The sequence below is a fragment of the Eumetopias jubatus genome, unplaced genomic scaffold (assembly GCF_037043125.1).
Source record: "Eumetopias jubatus isolate StellerSeaLion01/CBP00866 unplaced genomic scaffold, mEumJub1_p1.0 scaffold_10, whole genome shotgun sequence".
In the NCBI taxonomy this organism is placed as follows: domain Eukaryota; kingdom Metazoa; phylum Chordata; class Mammalia; order Carnivora; family Otariidae; genus Eumetopias; species Eumetopias jubatus.
In genome coordinates this window covers 113,723,483-113,738,811 of record NW_028274816.1, presented here as the reverse complement: position 1 = coordinate 113,738,811, position 15,329 = coordinate 113,723,483, and the positions used below count along the sequence as shown (strand labels likewise).

Below are 15,329 nucleotides of genomic sequence, written 5' to 3'. Positions count from 1 at the left end.
GTCAGGGCAGTTGCTTCAAGTTGATGGGGGAACATGGTAAGACCAGTGAATGCCAAGAGCATGAACCCACTTCTGCATTCCGTGTGCTGTGAATACCATGATGGCAGATGACACATTCTCTAAGGCCACAGATGGCAGTTTTGGCAGAAGCACTGTGGGCAGGGAAGGCAAATCTATGTCCAGAGCAAGTGTCAATTCCAATAAGAACAACTTGCTGCCTTTTTCATAATGAAAGTGGTCCAATGTAATCAACCTAACACCAGGTAGCTGGCTGATCCCTTCGGGCGATGACACCATATCAGGGGCTCAGTGTTGTCTCTTGTGCTGGCAGATTAGGTACTCAGCAGCAGCTGTGGCCAGGTCACTCTTGGTGAGCACAAGTCCATGTCCAAGAGCAAATGTATAACCTCCATTGCTGTCAATATGGCTACTTCGGTTGGCATTGAGTCCCCAGGAGTTGCTGGGGAAGGAGGCTGGCCGATGTCTACAGAAAGGGTCGTTCTATCCATTTGATTAGTAAAATCTTCCTCTACCCTTTGGTGAGCATTCACGTGGAACACAAGGTAGCTTCATATTCTGCCATTCAAAGGTCTAACCTCATACCTCTTCCTCAGGCCTTTGGATTTTTCACTTGTGTTCTTTCCAAGTCCAACTACCCAGCCAAATGATGATTTGGTATGAACCCTTTCTTCTGACCATCTCTCCTTCCAGGCAAAATGAACAAATAGGTACCTTGTCCCAAGTTCTGTCCCCCGGGAGGATTTCCACTCTGTCCACTCTCAGCTGATGCATGCCCACCAGTGCAGAACTATTGGTAAACTAAGCCCCAGACTTCATCCCCACGTGAACTGATCACAGGGAACGTCCCATGAAGGCCTGGGTGTGGATTGAGAGTGAATGTAATGTAGGGGGAAGAGGGCTTTGGGCATCTTGGAATTGGTGACAGGATCTTAGGACAGGAGGAGATTGACTTCCTTGGGCAGGGATGGAAGGGCTGCTTCTAGTGGCAAAAAACGTTTGAGGAATCTGGAATTCACTGGAATCTGCCCATGTGGCCATCCTAATGTTCAAACTCAGATTCCTTCCCAACTAGTACCCTAACTTCCTTTTTTTTTTAAATTAGGCTCTACACCCAGCATGGGGCTTAAACTCAGACCGTAAGATCCAGAGTCACATACTCTACCAACTGAGCCAGCCAGGTGCCCCCTAACACCCTAACTTCTAATGAAAGAGACGCTGTGAGGTTGGGAATTCAAATGTGTTGTAGTTCAATGCCAGAAGGACTCACAAGACCCGGTAAGGAGTCATACTGGTGGCTAAATTTTCTTCCAGCAAAGGACACCCCGCAGAAGCAACAGGAGAACAATATGCACTGGTGGGGGGTCCAGCGGGATCCAGCATAAGCCTGTCATGTTTTTCCATATCCAGGGGCACACAGGAATGCTTTCTCCCCAATAGCGAACCACAGGTAAGTGCAGGGTGCCTCTGCCCCAGAAGCCTGCTTTAGTCTCAGGTCCGAGGGGGATGGTCATGTAGACATAACCCACTATCTTTTTTTAAATTTAAATTCGATTAGCCAACATATAGCACATTATCAGTTTCAGATGCATAACCCACTATTAACACTCTCCTCAAAAAACAAATAAACAAACCAAAAAAACCCACTCTCCTCACGTTCCACGGGAAGACCTGGGCTTGGTTTTTAATAACTGAGCCCCACAACCACAAGACACAGTGTTTCTTTCAGGGGCATCATAGAAATTATGACATCCCTTCTGCAGACCGTGGGCTGCAAATGAAAACTTAGAAGTCCTGATTTTTAAATTAAAGACATCATTTCAATTTTTAAAGAGAAGCTGTCATTCTTTGACTAAACCATTGTGCCTTTAGGAATTTGCTGTAAGAAAATAAGAAGGATGTGTATAAAATAGAACTGTCAGGATGAATCACCAGAGCACTTTCTACAGCAGACACACTAGACATTGCTCACATGAAACAGTTGCGCATTGTGGTACATCCACAAAATGGAATGCTCAGCAGCTATTAAAAATGTTACAGGAGAACATTTATTGACATGAAGAGGTGTTTAGGGCAAACTGATATGTGAGCCAGGTAGTCAAACAACATACAGTAATGATTCCATTTTTGTAAAAAATATATAGGCATATATAGCAAAAAAAAAAAAAAAAAAAAAGGCTTGCAAGGATGGACACTAAACTGATAACAGCTTGTCCCAGGGAAGGGAGGAAAAGGGTGTTTACTTTGTTGACCTGTATTTCTTTTTCTCCCCATACATCACATCCTTTACTTTTGTCATACCAAAATGTCAACCTATTTCAGCTCTTCATTTTGATTAAAACAAATCCGTTGAAAAAAAAAAATGGGGGTTTTTCAGAAGCAGAGATGATTTCCAAGTTGCCACGGAGGCAGCGAGTCTGTTCTCTGGACACACGGGCAGGAACCTTCACGGGTACAGGCAGCTGGGTTCGCGGGAGACCGGTGCTTCCCGGGTCCTCACTCTGGGCCCCCAAGCCCTAGAGCCCAGCAAGTCACCGCCAGGCCGTGCTACTCCTGCCGAGTCACCATTCTCATCATCTTCAGAGCCATGTCCCCTTGGTCAGAAGGAACCTAGAACCAAACAGTATCCGAGTCCACACTCCACGTTCTGGGTTCAGGGGCGACATCCTGAGACCCTGCTCCCAGGAGGAGTGCTGGCTCCACGACACGGCCTAGGAGGACATCTGCGCCTGAATGCACCCCTTACGGGAGGGTCCCATCTGAGAAATGACCCCTGCACGGGACAGAAGCTTGTCAGGTTGCAGGGGTCTAAAGTAGTCAGCATTTAGGAAAGAACCTACCATTCCATTTGGGGCTGATCTGTTGATTGATTGATCGATTGATTTTTAGAGAGAGAGAGAGAGAGAGAGTGAGCACGAGTGGGGGGGGGGAGGGAGAGAGAGAATCCCAAGCAGACTCCCCACTGAGGGCAGAGCCCGACCCAAGGCTTGGTCCCATGACCCTGAGATCATGACCTGAGCCAAAATCAAGAGTCGGACACTCAACTGACTGAGCCCCCCAGGCGTCCCTGTTGATTGCCTTAGAAGACCTGTGCTTACGTTACCAGGACCTAGCCTGTTCAAGGAAGAGGGGAAGATTCTAAACATTTTAAAGGATTCTCTGGGAATGGAGTACAAAATAGAGGGAAGCTAATAGCAAATCTGTCAACAGATACAACAAACGAACAAGATGCTTTGTTTGGGTGGCACCCCATTTTGGTATTATTATTACTCAATTTTCTTTTGTTTTTCCTTTAAATGTTTCAAATAGGTTCCACATCCAACGCAGGGCTTGAACTCATGACCCTGAGATCAAGAGTCACACGCCCTACTGCCTGAGCCAGCCAAGCACCCCATCCCTTAGATTTTTCAAGTAATTCCTTTATAAACCCCCTTCCCACACACCATCGGAAAGGGGAAGGACAGAGGCCTCAGTTTCTCCTCCATAAAGATGGGCATCCAGTTGACGGCCCCAAATTCTGAAAGCCCATGGGTCCATGATTCTCTATGGCACACTGCTGTCCCCAGTCCTCTTGCCCAGCAAGGTCCCCTGGAGGCACAGGCACAGTGGAGTATACCAAAAAGACATTTCATCAACTAAAGGGGAGGTGGTTGGGGATAATTTAATACCAGTTTCCAGGAGCTATTTTAAGGCTGCCCCAACTGATGTCTCGGTTCTCTCCGTGACAAGCCAGAGGAAACGGGCCTGAACTCCAGCATATGAGCAAGAGCATGTGCTCTCCTTCCCCTCCCCTTCCTCCCTCCCCTCCCACCTGCCCCTGCGGGGACCCTTCTCACAGCACTGTGCCCTAAGACTTCCTACTAGCTTCCTCCCTAGTTGATACCGAGGGTACTCAGAATACTTAAAGCCCCAACAGGGAGTTGCCTGGGTGGCTCAGTCGTTAAGCGTCTGCCTTCAGCTCAGGTCATGATCCCAGGGCCCTGGGATCGAGCCCCGCATCAGGCTCCCTGCTCCACGGGGAGTCTGCTTCTGCTCCTCCTCCTCCTCCTGCTCATGCGTGCACACACACGCTCTCTCTGTCTCTCCCTCTGTCTCTGTCTTCAATAAATAAATAAAATCCTAAAAAAAAAAAAAAAAAAAAAGCAAGCCCTAACAAAATGCCCTCCTAACCCTGGGTCCTGCTGCCTCGTTCATGGTCTCTTCAGATGAAGTTTCTTAAAAGGGCAGATTCCTCCTCCTTCCGGTTCCTGAGGGGAAGTTGTCTTCCCTCCCTCACTGCCCATTCATCTACTGCACCCTTTCCGTGCTGGCTTCCAGGCCTGCCACTGCACCGAAAGCGCTTGCCACGAGCACTATGGATACCACTGTGCCCGAATCACTGCTGGCACTTCGCTCCTTTATCTGAGATGGTGGCAGCTTGCGACACCACCGGCCCCTGGCGACTTTGTGGATACCCACGTCCCTGGTCTCCCTCCTCCTTTTCTGGCTGCCCTCTCTCAAGTCTCATTTGTAGGTCCTTCTTTCACTTCCTGCCTCTTAAATACAGGTCTGTCCCTGGCCTTTTTCACATTCGACTCCCAAATCTCTCCAAGAGCAAAAATTTGACTCTGGATCATATATACACAGTGTATATATTCAGTTGCCTTATGAGCATCCTACACGGCGGTTCTACCAGCGAACAGGTATCAAGTCCGGCCAGTTCTCCCTTCTGACACTATCAAATTCCTCTACTTCTCTCCCTCCTCGATTACTATAAGAGCATCTTAGGGGGCGCCTGGGTGGCTCAGTCAGCTGAGCGTCTGCCTTCCTCTCAGGTCATGATCCCAGGGTCCTGGGATCGAGCCCCGAATCGGGCTCCCCTGCTCAGCGGGAAGCCTGCTTCTCCCTCTCCCTCTGCTGCCGCTCCCCCTGCTTGTGCTCTCTCTGTCAAATAAATAAATAAAATCTTAAAAAAAAAAAAAAAGCGCTTTAAATCGGCTATTTGCCCCGGTCTCATCCCCTGGGGGGGGGGGGCGCCCCATCAGTTGGGGAAGCAGACCAAACCTTTGTTGCTAGAATGCCATTTCTTAGACAAATCTGTCAATTTCACTCCTTTGCTGTAAGACCCTCAATGGCACGCCGTTGCTTTCGGGATACGTGTGAGCTCCCTAACAAGGCGTCCCCGGCCTCACCTCTCCCCAGGGCCCCTCCTGAGGCTCCGTTGGACCTGCCAATGCTGTTTTTCTTGCTCCTACACCTCCTCCTTGCCTAGATAATACCCCTAAGGAGTGGTTTCTGGAGAGGGCACTTTAGTTCCTGCTGAAATCTCTCTTAGCATCTCCTCGGCCATCCAAGTAAACACGCTATATGTGCTTGATGTACAAACGGAGCTTAAAGACCAGTTTTCTAGCCAGACCACCACCCCTCAGCCCCTTCTCTATGGAGATTCTGTCCTAAGCACCAGGGGACCAAGTGGAGAGAGCCGCCCACAGGGCACCTTACCACCCCTCCCAGTGAATCTCCTCCAGGAAAGCACTGTCCTGGGAAGAAGAGAGAACCTGCATGTAAGTGGCCAGACCAAAGCCTAACCGTGAGGGAAGCACCCAACCCCTTGGGCGCCTTTGCAGGTGTCTGCGTGCGTATGTGCATACACGTGTGTGTTTACAGTGGATTTATCCCTCCAGAATCTCCCTTAGCCCATGGATAGCCACTCAGTCAACCTACGACCTAAGGGGAGACAGTGTGTTCGCTTATCAAGTGCAGGAGTGAGACAACCTCATCTTTGCACACAAAGCCTCTTCCAAACTGGAAATCTGGAAGCTACTGCTGCTCGAACACTCCCCCTACCTTGTACCATGCACTGCGACTCAGCTTTCCAGAGCGCTAACTTTGGTTTTCGCTCCCCAAAAATGTTAGGGAAAGACAATTTCTCCCTTCTTCCCCCAAGACAAATGATTAAGAGGAAAGTAACATTAAACTCATTTAAGCTAAAGAGTAAAAGATAGAGCCCAGCTTAATGCTCTCAGAAGGATTTAGTTTTAAATGAGGATCTCTAGATTCAAAGGACTGAAGCACTAATAGCAGGATTTCATTAGAGAACTAGAAACACTCCCTAAAACAAATCACTTCTTCTAAGGCCAGTCCAGGCAGTGCACTCAGCGCATAATCAACTGCCCATGGCTTCACCCTCAGAGCAGCTGAGAGCCTGCCACAAAGGCTGAGGGACGCGGCCTCACCATGTGCCCGGCTCTGAGGATCCAGTAGAAAGCCAGGTTCTTGTAGGACTTGACGAAAGCAGACGTTTCTGAAGACTTCGGGTCACTGTACAAGGCCTTCCACTTCAGCTGATTGAATTTGGGCAGCTCTGCCCACTTCAGTTTCCGCACCCAGGCCTCCTGACCTGGCGAGAGGGAAAGAGCAGGGCCTGGCATCAATAGCTGGGTGGGGTAGAAACAAAAATCTAGATCCCATCACTTCGCGCCCATTCCCAAACTGTGATGCGCATAGAACCCATCCCGAGATCTGGTTAAAATGCAAATTCAGGGTTGGTAGGTCTGGGTGGGGTCTGAGACTGCCTTTGCAGCAAACTCCCAGTGATGCCCAAAGATACCTGGGACAAACCTAAACGCTGAGAAGCTTGACTGCTTTTGCCTCTGCCTTTCCCACCGCCGTTCGTGCTGAAGCAAGGCAAGTGGGGACCTCTGGAGGTGGCAGGACTCTCCGGAGGACTGAGAGGTCTCAGGGTCAGAAGGTGCTAACGTGGATCACTGGGCAGGTCATGGAAGAAACACAGAACCATTTCAAAGTGGCCTTAGTGCCCTTGGCTTACAAGTGGCGGAAATATTCAATCCCGGTGACCTCAAGAGGTGCATCATACCTGTCAGACTGTGTGCCTCGATTTACCTGCTGGTTCTGAGAACCTGCCTCTCAGTCTTTACCTAGTCTTACTGAAACAGAACCCCAAAGGCCATTTCCCCTGGGTCCTCACGTGTAGAATCTGCAGGGTTTAGTTTCAATTCAGCTTGCAGAGCTTACCACCTACTGGGACAGTGACAAAAACTCAACTCAACAGTGCATTGACCCCATGGCCAGGAAAAGGTCTCCTTTTCTATTTGTGGTGGGAGTAGGTGTTATGCATTTCTTAATCATACGTAAGGGACTCAAAATCTGGCAGGCCCAGGCTTCTCCTAAGGGGTCACCATGATGAGGGCGCAGAAGGCTAGCTGAGGGCAAGCACAAGCTGACACCCTGCAAACTGGCCCCCTACCCCCAGGTGGGATCTGTGTGACATTCCTCAGGTACTTCCCGCTGCCCTAAAGCTAAGGGAAGGAAAAACAAATGTTTAACTAACAGAGATCACAGTCTAGCAAGACCAGCGCCTCCCTCAGTTTACAAATGTCTTCATGATTTATAAGAAAAAAAGCATTCTTATCAATCACCTAACTTGCAGAAGGAAACTCCCAACTGTTTTAAAATTATTGCTTTACCAGAGGGAGAAACCACCTTAACTTGACAATGGCAAGGCCTCCAGTATGTTGTAGGTCCTCTTTAGCATACAAAAGTTCTTTTGAAAACCTCCCTTTTTCCTTACCCCCAACTCCAGCGTATATAATCAGTCACCCCTCACAACCCTGAAGCAGCAGCTCTTTCTGCCCACAGGGCCTGTCCCTGTGCTTTCATAAAACCACCTTTTTGCACCAAAGATGTCTCAAGAATTCTTTCTTGAAAAAAACAAAAAACAAAAAAGAATTCTTTCTTGGCCGTCAGCTCCGGACCTCACCCCATCAAACCTCACCTACATTCAACAACTGCCTCAAAAGCTCCGTCCTCTTCAAAGAGGTCAAGGTCGGGGCAGATGAACGTAACAGGAAATGGCCTTCCTCCAGGCATTTCAATGTCCACAGCCCCAAGACTGGCATGTCTGGCCAGGGCCAGTTCCCTTCCAGCTCACCCCACGGAACTGCCTCCAGGTGCCCCTCGGAGCGTGTTCCTTACCTATGGTGTCCACGATGAGATCGAGTTGTCCATTATAAATGGTCACATTGACCCCTGCTTCCAGCAGCTCATCCACAATGCTGATGACCGGCTTCATGAAGTCCCCCTCCATGTTCTGGAAGACACTGGCAGACTGGCCTGCACGTGAGGAAAGAGAAAGAGGTAAGAGCCTTCAATCTGCCAGAACACGGGGCACCTTTCAGACCAGAGCCTCCTGGGCTCTGGCACCCAAAGTAACCACTGTGCTTCACCAACAGGTACCGACCACCCAGAAATCCAGGCCCGGAGCCAGTCTCCTGAAGGCTAATGGCCAAGCAAACAGGGAGCCTCACAAAATACTCGTTAGGCCGGTCCTCTCAGGGAACAATCTCTGCATTGGGGCAGGTGTTAGTTTTCCTCCTTTGCTAAGTAACACCAGGGCCACAAGTGGGGCTACCCTAGTAATAAACCAAATCAGACCTAAACCGGTGCAGAGCTAGCCCTCAGGAAAGCCACGGGGAGGATGAGGCCGATAAGCCCCAGGCAAGAGAAGATGGTCGGCACCGCACCCCTGGCGGATTCCTGACTGTCATCACCGTGACACTGAACCCCACAATAACAGTAGCTACTAGGGACGCCTGGGTGGCTCAGTCGGTTAAGTGGCTGCCTTCAGCTCAGGTCATGATCCCAGGGTCCTGGGATCGAGTCCTGCATCGGGCTCCCTGCTCGGTGGAGAGCCTGCTTCTCCCTCTGCCTGCAGCTCCCCCTGCTTGTACTCTCGCTCACTCTTTCTCGCCTATGCTCTCTCTCTCTAGCAAATAAATAAATAAAATCTCAAAAACAAACAAACAAACAAAAAAACAGTAGCTACTATTCATTTCTGTCCGCAAGCACTTTACAAACAAGATCGCATTTCCTCGTCATCAAGGATATATACTCCCTCTATATGCTCTGGAGTTGGGGGTAAGGAAAAAGGGAGGTTTCCAAAAGAACTTTTGTACACTAAAGAGGACCTACAAGATACTGGAGGTCTTGCCACTGTCAAGTTAAGGTGGTTTCTCCCTCTAGTAAACTGGGAGGTACAGAGTCCTAACGTGTGCAGTTAGGTTAAAGCGAATGAGGCTCCGAGAGGCTGAGATACATGGCCAGGGTGAACGAGCCAGTCAGTGGCAGGTGGGGTGTGAGCACGGACCGGCGGGCTCCACGTGCGGAGGCTTAACTGCATGCTGGAGCTCAAGCCCTGGGTATCGGCCGGCAAGTTTGTCCTTTCCGGACCAGACACAGCTGGGGCCACGGAGCTTTCTCTATCAGTCATGGTCTGCCAAACCATGGGTAAGGGGACTACACTGGGCAGTGCCCCTTGCCCCCCACAATTCCTAATATGGTCCCCAGAACAGAATACAGTAGACCCTGGAACTACATCCAGCATCAGGATTGGGGGGGAGCCGGGCTGGGGAGCTGGTCAAAACCTGCCCCAAAGGACCTTGGTCTGGAAGTCATACCCATAACCAACTGTGGCTTTGGGCGTGACTTTTTTTAATCTTGATTTTTTTTTTTTATTATGGAAAACCTCAAACTGATAACAAGTCAGAAGAGTAAGAGGATTCCCAAGTGCCCATAACCTGGCTGCAACAAGATTTATCAACACCTAACCCATCATTTCATTTCCCTCCCCACCCACTTCCCTACCAACCTCTTATTCTGAACCAATTTGGGCACATTATGTTTGCTCATCTATAAAATGTGGCCAGTAATGCTGTCCTACCAGCAACCTATCATCACCACCGCCAAAACCCATCATTCTTCAAACTTAGGCCTTTGAACTGGCCCCTCTACTGCCCTGCAACCCCACAAATGGCCCTTAATTAGGTCACAGAAGTACCTCCCCAGGAGCAATCCTCAGGAATAATTTTGAGCTTCTTTCTGATGGGACCGTTCATGAGCTGACTTAAGGTATCCTGTTGTAGGTGTCTCACGTGGCGCTGGTAAAGGTGAACTGAAACAAACTGGTACCCAGTGAGTCAAAGGACTGGAAATACGACCAAGAGCACACCTTTCCCAAGCGGTCGGGAAAGATAGTGTCTAAGAGGGAGGTTTTCAGCTGGAAAACGAAAAGCGTCACCTTCGTTCACCCCAGATGGAGGAAGAAAGCCAGAAAGACATTGAAAGTGGAGATGCTTTATTAATTTTGATTGCTGCACTTTATGTACTTTGGGGCCATTGAGATTATCCAGCACGGCCAAAGGAAATCAGCTGAGAAGTGGAATCTAGAGGCTCCTGAAGCCTTTACAGGCCTCCTACGGAGGGAGGACGCCAGGCATTCAGCATCCACGGTGAAGCTGGGTCAGCTGAAAGACAGCTCAATCCAGCCTTCAGAAGGACTGTAACGTGTAATGTGCAGAAGGTGGTTTCCAAACTTCAAAAACACTATGGTAAGCGAAAGAAGCCAGATGCAAAAGACCACCTGCTGCATGGTTCCATTTATATGAAACGTCCGTATCTAGAAACACAGATTAGTGACTGCCTGGGGCTGGGCGTGGGAACGGAAACTGACTGCCAGGGGACACGGGATCTTTCTGGCATGGTGGAAATTTCTAGAGCTGGATTGTGGTAATGGCTGTGCAGCTTTGTGAATGCACTAAAACCACGGAATCATACACTTAAAATGGGTGAGTTTTGTGGTATGTAAATTATGTCAATAAAGCTAAAAGAACTGATTCCCTCTTGCATGGAGACAGAGACGGGGTCTAGCAACGTCAAGGTTCACTTACCTAGGGGGCTCTGGGTGAATTCTAGGCTCGACTTCACTGCAGATGTGGGAGTGCTTTTAGTTAAGATGTTATAGAAGTTCACCCCATCCGTGTTCTGAAATACAGAATGATATTTGGCTGTTTGTTTTATTTATCCATTATCAAAGCTGCCTAACAGAAAGGCGACAGGCTCTCCATCTTATCCAAGGACAGCTTTAACTTTGTAAATGTGCCTGGACCAGAAAGAAATGCAGCTCTGAGACCAGCTGTCAGCCCGATCTCGGGGGGTGGGGGTGGGTAGTGAGCAGCTCGTCCAAGTGGATCTCAGATGCTGGAGAAAACCAAGGGCCCATGTGTTAATTTACAGGGAGAAGAGGGCTAAGCAGGGTCCTGCACACTCGTCCTCGACTGTGCATTCTTCCCTCCTGGCTCACTGCGGACATGTTGCCTGGTGAGGATTCAAACATTTCCTTCTGCAAGACATATTGTTTCTTACAGTGTCCATACATTTGGTCAAGGGACAAGTGGGTCTTGTAGGCCTGGGCCGGCTTTCTGAGCTTGTCACTGCTCAGACTCGTCGGCTTTATCATTTAGCACGTGATCATTTTCAGATCTGAGGGGAGTCTCAGGAGAGACCCAAGCCCTGACAGCACCAACCAGGGGACCCTGGCTCCACGGGAACACGGCAAGCGGGCTGCCCCCGAGCGTGTCTCCTTACCTGTTCAATGACCATTTCTGCTTTCCCCCACAGCTGGGTGGCCTCTTTGTAGAGCCCCTTATTCACAGCATCCAGGACATCCTCTGCAACCTGAGACACCTCTGCCAGGCCTTGGTCGTCGAGAAGCGACTGGAATGCAAACCAAGAACGAAAAGCTCCACATTGCTCAGACACAGATCTGGCATCACCACAGCCGGGGACGGGTGAGAGAGAGTGGGAGGGTAAAGACCTATAGGTGAAAGTGTACGGTCAGTCACGTTGTCACTGGTGAAAGAAATAGAGCAAAACGTGAGCGGAGGCCAGATGGTGGGTATATGGGTGTTCACAGGGATCTTTCAACTTTTCTGCACAGGTGAAAATTTTTATCATAAAAAGTTGGGGAGACTTTAAACATTGTGTTTCTTAGACCCAGAGCAATGGGGAACTGGGCTGACGGTTCATTAAATTTGCCCACAGGGAGCAGTGTCAACCTCCTAGGCAAACCCAGCTAGGCTGTTTGTCCTGGGCACAGAGCCAGGAGAGATCAGCTGTGCGGCTTACCACGGAGGGTGCAGAGGTGGGAACTCATCTACTCACCATGCTGTACAGGAAAGGTCCCCAGGAGAGCACCGAATCTAAAGGAAACCACAGGTGTACAAAATAAGTCCGCAGTGGCTCTGTCCTCCCAAAGAAAAACCAAACTAGCTTCCCTCCCAAAGTGGAGACAGAAGCAAGAAAGCTGGTGGCTTCAGGTCTATAGGCTCCTCCCCTCACTGATGTCCCTGCAGGGCTGACGGCTCAGTGGCCAGGAGGTGGGATGATGTGGGGGCCTTTCTGTTGACTCAGGGCTAATGACACGTTAATTTGGCCTGATACTGGAGCAGCGAGTGTGTGTGTGTGTGTGTGTGTGTGTGTGCGCGCGCGCGCATGCGCGCGCACATGTGCACACAGTGAAAATTCCTGTTAGACCTCTAGGCTTTTTGACAGCTTAGAATATTTCCCCTGCCCTCACATTTCTGCTCTGTATTTGCTCCTCCAGTTTGGGGACACTTGCTTCTGCCAAGGAGCTAATTAAGGAAGGAGACTAAGGATTTTGTAATTCAAGTGCCTATGACTATACTGTCAACCAATTCTTTTTTTTTTTTTAAAGACTTTATTTATTTGACAGAGAGAGACACAGCAGAAAAGGGAACACAAGCAGGGGGAGTGGGAGAGGGAGAAGCAGGCTTCCTGCCGAGTCGGGGGCTCGATCCCAGGACCCTGGGCTCATGACCTGAGCTGAAGGCAGACGCTTAACGACTGAGCCACCCAGGTGCCCCTCAACCAATTCTTTTCTATTCCACAAACATACTGAAAATTTACAAAGCGTCTGAAGCCAGCAAGGAGTTAGAGCGATACAAATGAGTAAAACAATGCCTGCCTCAAAGAGAATAGTTGCACTCGGTTTGACAGATTCGTAATTCCCATAACTCTAGGTAAGGCTAGGACCACTGAGATGTGCCAACAAAGTATCAAGGACCGCAACTTGCACATTTGAATATGTCACTCCTTTGCTTAAAAGTCTTCAATCGTTCCCTAAGGCCAAGCATCTCAAAGTGTGTTTCAAGTAACCTCAGTACTGCAGGAGGTAAGCCTAGGTATTAGAGAAGAAAAAATGATTCTTCAGTTAAATATCTTTGAGGCTATGCAAAACAGAATATTTCTCCCCCCCGCAGGACTTCCCAGAGCCTTTAACATGCCTGTGAAAGCTTGAGGTCTTTTGTGGTATGTAATTATGTCAATAAAGCTAAAAGAACTGATTCTTTTAGTATTTAGCCAGTATTCACCAGTATTTAGCCCTGGCAACTTATTTAACTACGAAGCCCTTTGTACAGCACCTGTTTTGGTGTGGTATTCGTCAGGGTACGCTCGGAGACATGCAGGCATACCAGGTCCTCCGGAACCTTGCTATCGTTCACCTCTCCAACTTAACTATCAAGCTTGTGCCTTAGTTTCTTGAAATAGAGAATCGTCTGCAATTCTCCAATGCACCCCATTCCCTGCTTGATCTAGACCAGGGAGGGACAAAACTTTTCTATAAAGGAACAAACAGTAAACATTTTTCGCTTTGCAGGCCAGGCGGCCTCTGTTGCAACTACTCGACTCTGTTGTGGCAGCCTCCAGGCAGCCACAGACAACATGTAAATGAATGGGCATGACTGTGTCCCAGTAAAAAAACTTCTCTACCAAAGGAGGGTGGCAGATGGGGCGCCTGGGTGGCTCAGTCGTTAAGGGTCTGCCTTCGGCTCAGGTCATGATCCCAGGGTCCTGGGATCGAGCCCTACATCGGGCTCCCTGCTCCGCGGGAAGCCTGCTTCTCCCTCTCCCACTCCCCCTGCTTCTGTTCCCTCTCTCACTGTGTCTCTCTCTCTGTCAAATAAATAAAATCTTAAAAAAAAAAAAAGGAGGGTGGCAGGACAGACTCAACTTGTAGGTTGTAGTTTGCCAACCTCCGGTGTGCAACAGAACTTTCTGTAATGATGGAAATATTCTCTATCTATGGGGTCCAGAACAAGTCAATAATCACATGTGGTCACTGGGTACTTGAAATGTGGATAGTGCAATTGAAAGAGTTAAATCTTTATTGTATTTTAATTAATTTAAATTTAGTGGCATACGGCTATGGCTACCATCTTGAACTGTGCAGATCTTGAAGACACGGAGCATGCCTGTGCATCTTTCCTAGCCCCTAGCACAATGCCTACTACCTAGCAAATAATAATTGTTCATATAAATTAACAGTATCTCTCTCTCAAAAAAGGAGTATTCCTGGGGTGAAGGGGTAGAACTTAAGTGGTTCTGAAAGGAGGGATTCAGATCTGGGCAGAAGATTTCTTTTTTTCTTTTTTCTTTTTTTTAATTGAGAGAGTGCACATGCGCAAACAGGAAGTGGGGGTTGGGGGTGGGGAGGGAGGGGCAGAAGGAGAGGGAGAAAGAGAATCGTAAGCAGGCTCCACACCCAGCGTGGAGCCCAACATGGGGCTCGATCTCACGACCCTGAGATCATGACCAGAGCTGCAATCAAGAGTCGGACACTCAACTGACTGAGCCACCCAGGCACTCCTGGGTAGGAGGATTTCTAAGGGGAAGTTGGTCACAGTAAGGTGAAGAAAGGTAGATTTTACAGACAGATGAATAGCACTTGTGAAGCCTTGTGTCTTGCGCAGGCAGTGAGGTGTACTGGGTGAGCGCAGAGATTATGGAGCCTGCTTCCTGGAGATGAATGCTGACTCTAGCTGTGTTGACTTTAGGAAAATTGCTTAACCTCTCTGAGTCTCAGTTTCATCATCTCCAAAACTGTGATGATGATAGCAGCCATCCCATGGAGCTGTCGTAAGCATTAAATGAAGGTAACATATGCAAAGTGTTGAGTGCTGTTAGGAAACTGTGATGAGACCCCAGAAGGCAGCATGAGGCCCATGGCTGTGATTTTGAGTGAGCCAGGGGGACTCACGCCTCTGATCGAGGCTTCTGAAGCTTCATGATGTCCTGGGAGGTCCACCCAGGAAGGAAAAACAAAGAGGAGCCTTTCTCCCAGTGCTAACTCAAGAGCTCCCACTTATGCCATTTCAGCCCCGGGTGATGCCAAGAATAAGGGCAAGAAATACCATTCCCAGTAGCATCAGAATATCCCAAATCCATTACGGACATGGCTCTGTACCAAACTGAATCCCTATCTTTTAGGGGAAAAATATTACTTTATATAAATTACTATTTTTAAAAACTGAGGCATCATCATCCATCAGAAATCATACAGGCAAACTGAGACATTTTGATGAATGCATATACCCATGTAACGACCAGCCCAATGAAGATACAGAGCATACACAGCCTAGAAAGTTCCTTGGTACCCCTTTCCGGCTCATTCCCCT

The 15,329-nt window shown here is 48.8% G+C and overlaps 1 protein-coding gene across 1 annotated transcript in view; it reads right to left on the bottom strand.

Moving 5' to 3' along the window:
* Positions 1-2,043: 2,043 nt before the first annotated feature.
* Positions 2,044-15,329, bottom strand: part of SCPEP1 (serine carboxypeptidase 1) — a 32,901-nt gene continuing 19,615 nt past the window's right edge. Inside the window, exons 7-13 of the mRNA XM_028093009.2 lie at positions 12,016-12,053; positions 11,440-11,568; positions 10,743-10,836; positions 9,854-9,967; positions 7,993-8,130; positions 6,234-6,397; positions 2,044-2,628 (exon numbers count right to left, since the gene is read on the bottom strand). Of these exons, the coding sequence (XP_027948810.1) occupies positions 2,566-2,628; positions 6,234-6,397; positions 7,993-8,130; positions 9,854-9,967; positions 10,743-10,836; positions 11,440-11,568; positions 12,016-12,053 (740 nt within the window). The 3' untranslated portion in view covers positions 2,044-2,565. The remainder of the gene's footprint in view (positions 2,629-6,233; positions 6,398-7,992; positions 8,131-9,853; positions 9,968-10,742; positions 10,837-11,439; positions 11,569-12,015; positions 12,054-15,329) is intronic.